The sequence below is a fragment of the Lasiodiplodia theobromae genome, assembly GCF_012971845.1.
Source record: "Lasiodiplodia theobromae strain AM2As chromosome Unknown scaffold_121, whole genome shotgun sequence".
Taxonomy (NCBI): Eukaryota; Fungi; Ascomycota; class Dothideomycetes; order Botryosphaeriales; family Botryosphaeriaceae; genus Lasiodiplodia; species Lasiodiplodia theobromae.
In genome coordinates, this window is record NW_023336313.1 from 1 (window position 1) to 5,520 (window position 5,520).

The 5,520-nt window shown below is 50.3% G+C and overlaps 1 protein-coding gene across 1 annotated transcript; it reads right to left on the reverse strand.

The window, feature by feature from the left end:
* Positions 1-2,811, reverse strand: LTHEOB_13042 (putative kinesin; the record flags this gene model as incomplete). Its single annotated transcript, XM_035509977.1, has 5 exons — positions 365-1,309; positions 1,357-1,588; positions 1,646-2,499; positions 2,569-2,707; positions 2,757-2,811. Coding segments are annotated over 5 exons (2,225 nt in total), but the record flags the coding sequence as incomplete, so codon positions are not given.
* Positions 2,812-5,520: the final 2,709 nt, after the last annotated feature.

A 5,520-nucleotide genomic window follows, 5' to 3' on the forward strand; every position in this document is an offset into this window, starting at 1 on the left:
AAGCTCCTCAGCCTTCTTCCACCGTCCTTGATTCCGATACGTCGACGCGAGGTTGGCCATGCTGGTTAGTGTAGAAGGATGCTCTTGGCCGAGAACCCTCGAACTCGTCTCCATTACTTGCACAAAAAGCTCCTCAGCCTCGCCCCAAAGTCCAGCTTCCGAAAAAACCAGAGCAAAGTCTGCAGCGATATTTACTTCTAGTCGTGTTTGAGGACACAGGGCCTTCGCCTGCTGACACTTCGTAATATGAGGTTGTAGTCGTCGCCGAAAATAATAGTCCTCACTGGCAAAGTTCCATGTTATAGAGGCGGATAGAGCTCTCCTTGCGCTTCTCAGGTAATATTCCCAGTACGGGGGTGCTAACCGGTCCTGAGCCCAGAAGTGCACCAGGGGGTGAATGTAGAAAGCGGTTCCAAGATCATCCCGTCTCACCAACGATAACTTGAGTAATTCTCGAAGCCCACATTCGAACAGCTTAGGATCCCAGATGCCTTCCTCGTCAAGAGGTAGGAGAATGGTGGCAAATTCGGCGAGATGTTGAGCTTGTCCTTGTTCGACGGTTTCGCCCAAGTCTTCTTGGAATTTACCCAATTCTGCAGCACGCCGAAAGATTTCCTTCATGATATTTTCTCTATGCAGCATAGCAAATACCCCTTGGATATGTATTGCCGCTTGTGCCACCTTTCTCTGCTCTACGTCGGTCTCATTGTCTCTGACTTGCTCTAAAGTGGCATAAGATACGTCCCAAGTGGCGTACACAGCCTGGTCGTGGGATGATGCTCTCTGGTACGATTGCTTTTGCATCAGCTCCACCCGCTTTCGGTCAAAGCGTCGGAGATAGTCCTGTGCGCTGCAAGAACGAGTGGCCATGTAAGCGCCGGCCTGGTCGATTGCCAACGGTAAGTAGCCAAGCTCTACCACTAATTTCTTGGTGTGCTCCTCCTCCTCTCGGTGAACAGGTTTTCGTAAACGCCTGGCACTGGAGAGGAGTTGAAGAGCCTCCACTTCGTCCATCTCACCGACTTCATGATGTGCTCCCTCGGGCAAGGAAAAGTATCCCTCGGGATTCCTACTCGTATAGATGACGTTGCCGTTGTGTCTTGGCAGGGCTTCTGAGGCCAACTTGAAGTCCTCGACGTTGTCGAACAATAACAGCCATTCTTCGGTCAGCCTTCCTAGCCATAGAAACGCCGATTGAGCAGATGCTTCTGCACTGGAAACATCTGGGCAGTTCTCAGCCGCGATATCCTTGAAGCACTGCTCTACAGTGGCTGCGCTGCTGCCATCGATCCAGAAAATATGTTTGAAGCTGCACTGATCAGCGCCGTCGCAAGATACTTGCCAAGGCGAGCTTACCGCTGAATGTTCCGTTCGGCAAATTTCAACGAGATTTGGGTCTTCCCAGCCCCACCCATCCCATACAATAGGAGCTCCTTTCTTTGTAGCCTCTGCCCGGATTGAGCATTGAAAAATGCTTCCAGTCGAGCCAGGATCTGCTCTCTCCCGGTAAAGATTGGACTGGTCTCTGGCCTTGATCTAATCGGCACCCGAGGGGTTGAACGTGGGCGAGACTTTGGGAGGATACCGCCTATGGCTTATTCAGCTATCGTGTATATACTCAGGATTGTGTAAAGTTCCAACTAACGTGTGGACCTCAATGCATAGCCCCCTTCTTTCCGAGGATTCTTGAGCAGACTGATCAATTCGTTCATGCTGCTAGAAACACCACTATTCGCTAAATAGGCACTGGTATGCGTCTGAACCTCTGGCATCTTTTTCCACTCCTCAAGTGAGACTTCTCCAAGACCGTGAGACACATTGAAACGAAAGTACAGGCTTTCGATGTTTTGGAAGCGTGAACTCAGCTCTTTCGACTTCTTTTCACAATCTGTGGCGATCTGCTTTAGAGCGTTAATAAGCTCTGTCGGGAGAAGTCGTTGGAACACATCAGGCTTAGACAGACCAATCACGCCAGGGTGGCCAGTCCCAATGCTGACAAGGCAGTTGAGCATTCTGTCGTCACCGAAGACCCTTCTGGCCTCTTCTAGAACTTCATCTGCTGGGTTATTGCATCTAACCCCCCCGTCAATGAACTCTTCCTTGACTTGACCTAGCTCGCCGATGGTGACTCGTTTGAAGAATGTCGGTGCTGCCGTAGTAGCGCGGGCTGCTTCCCAGATCTCGCAGTTGACGCTCGCGTTTTCTCGTACGCGATAAGTTCGAAACAGTCGTGGATGCTCCATGTTTCTTGCCGGCATCGCGCATACAAAAGCTTTCCCCATTTCTCCCGATTCAGATGGGTGTAGCATAGAGCTTCCGACATTCGTTCTCGTCACCAATTCGCGCACTGCGTTCTTCAATGTCGTGGCCTTGAAAGTCCCATCCTTGAACGAGGGTTTTTTGTTGCCCTTGCAGAAGATCGAGCCAGCAATCTCATTGTAGATGCGAAGGGCTTCCTCGGTTGACATGCGGAACCGGCCAAGAAGTAGAGCAATGAGACTACACCGGTGGACGACCATAATTAGCTTTACACATATGAGCTTCCTAGAGGCTGATATAGCGACTTACCCTCCAGTACTGGTGCCGCCAATGAGATGAAAATAGTCACACGGGCGAGGAAGTTCTTCAAGCCCCAGGTCGTATTGGATACGCCTCATGGCTTCATGGAGGATAAGCAGCTCCGATAGACCGCGAATGCCACCTCCGTCTATTGCGGCCTGTTAGAAACCAGCCAATAAGTAAATAGAGCGACCTACCAAGGGCAAGCAGGTTCACTGGCCCATCGCTCGAAGGACCTGAGCTTTCTGCCATGGCTCTGGATACACAGAAAGGTTTGTAAAAGCGTCGCGAGCAGGACTCGGCTGAAGTATGTTAGTTGTCGAGGCTGAGAAGGCTGTGAATAGAAGTGACGGTGCGGGGAAACGCCGGTCAGTACTAACCCGTATAGGCATAAAACGCCGTGTCCGCTTCTTCTAAACCTGCTGAATCCCTGTAATTTTACGCATGAGCGTACCGCTTTGGTATTGCTCTCCACCATCGCACTAGTGCATCACTGGCGGGAAGCAGTATTGGGCAGATTCGACCACTGGCCGTAAGCCTACGGGCGAGGATCAATTCCGGGGTGTACACCAATTGCAGATTCAATTTCTTGACCATCAAAGTCGCTGATACACACGGTGAAGCCCAGCCTCAAGCTTTTCGTCCTTATCCCATAATCATACTATGCGGAACCCCTCTCCTGAATGCCGAGCTTTTCGAGTGTAGCTTTGCTCAAATTATGTCTGCGACAGCTCAACTCTTAGCACACAGGCTCCACTGTGTCTCAGACGGGGAGGGCTGTGCGCTGACATGCATTAGCGTACCTACAGCATATCCACTAAGCGCTCGCGATACGGTCTGCATTGTGCAGCGGCCTTGCTTACTCACATATAATGGGCCGCAACAGCTCGGCATTGGAAGCTCTACGATGATGACTCAGGCTTAGAGCTGAGTTGGTGCGTAGAACCAAGGCAGAGCATGTTGTACAAGACCGCAAACGACAGGATAAGCTCTCTGTAGTGCTACTCTGCATTCATTCGTGCCTCGTCACACGCTTAGGAACCTACTATAAGACTTGATGGAGTCTCAAATGTGCTGTAACCGATCCTGTACTATCTCTAATATTTGGCTGAACAGTATTTTCAGCCTCAAGGCTGTAAGGCCGGCGAATGTAATTTGATGTGCATGCGGCTACACTCAATATTTATAATTGTGGGCCGGAATTCGTGGCCGCTCTCGCGTTTCTGCTCTATGTGCTCAAGCGCTCCTCTCGGCAGAGCGCATGACTCAAATTACATCTTGACGGCCACGTTTTTATAATCTATGCAGGAGCAAAGACAGGCCAGCATGGTGCAATCGGCGAGTAGTGTCTATCCAACATGTAAGTTCGGGGAAGTCACCGGAATAAGTGTTTGCAACCAGGGCCCCACGTCCGACACCTATACGACAAGCTCACGCGCTGCCAGGCTGGCATTCTCGCCCAATCACGAACTGGTCATTGCTGGCTTAACCAGCACCGCAAGCGGATGGGCCGCACCGACAATGAGAAGTGTGAATGCGGAGAGGTCGAATCGGTCTCCCACATCCGCCTCAACTGCCCACTGCTACAAGAAGGCAGGCGAAAGATGTACGAAAACAGCGAGCTTACAAAGAACAGCTTATCGGCTCTGCTGGGCTGCAAGCCTCCAAGAAATACCGAAGTCATTCGAGAAAATGAACCTAGATGGAAAATATCTACAACAAGGCTGCAAGCCGTACTCAAGTTTGCCAAAGAATCACAGTGATTTATGAACAGAGAAGAGCACATGGTGTGGGACTCCGCTACACCCCGGCTACCCTTACCACCAGCCCTCCTAACTACCTACCTACTCTCCCAGTTTGACACACATCAATGTATTACTAGAGGAACATCTTAATAGTCTGTAGCCTGCATATCGCTCAGGGCGACGGGTCAGGGTAAATGAATTCAACTCGACTCAACTCCTGGAATGGTATTGGAGAGGGGGGCAGGATTGCCCCAGTGGCTCGAGTAGTGTAAATGGTAGGCATGTGTAGACAATAAGTAGATTCATACACTGAATAGCGGTATTATACTTTAATCACAAAGCCATCCATTCAGCGCTTGCCGGTTGCTCACTGAGGAAGAATATTCCATGAATCTACCTTCCAATTGCCTCATTGAGCACTTGTTAAAGAACTGCTTGCATGAGCACCTAATCTGCAATCTCTGAGAAAGCCCGGCGTATCAGGTAAGAGGATGTCGATTTCACGAAATATCTTCCACAATACCTCCAATTCTTGCAGGATCTCGTTGCGAGGTTGCACATATTCGTCCTCGATACCCTGACGTCTTTGAGCGAAAAGAAAGTGGTGAGCCTTTGCAAAAGCAACGCTTTCTCTAGAATCGAGAAAGACTATCTCCTCCTCTCTCTGTCCGAAGAACACATGCTCTTTAGTCAAAGAATCAATAGTCTTTTCGAGCCTATCAGAATCAAAATCGGCCAAAAAGAATTCTCCAGTTTCAAATACATAGATAAAGGCGGTAGAGCTGGTGTATACAGTCCGTGCAAGCCGTCGAATCTGATCCTGATTTCCGAGGATCCTGAAAGGACCGCTTCCGAGAATCGGAGAAAGCCCCGAGTCGATGAGGTCAGCATTGCTCAAGAATGGGCTAGAGGAGTCGGCTGATGAGTTGCTGGCTCGGTTCGGCACATATGTTACTTCTGCCCCATTGGAGGATGAAGATCCCGTGGAATAAACGGAGGAGGGAGCTCTGTGACTGACCGCATCTAAGGGTGCCTGGCCAATTCTCGATCTCATTCTTAGCATTCTCAAAGGCCCGTTGTGTATGGTGCGTCGCTGAGAAACACCTTCAGCTCCTACAGCCTCATCTCCAACCATCCCGCCGGATGGTGGCGAAGTGGCGTCGTTCGTACTGCTCCCAACTCTCGATAAAGCCGTGGAAATATTTTGGGACTGGCC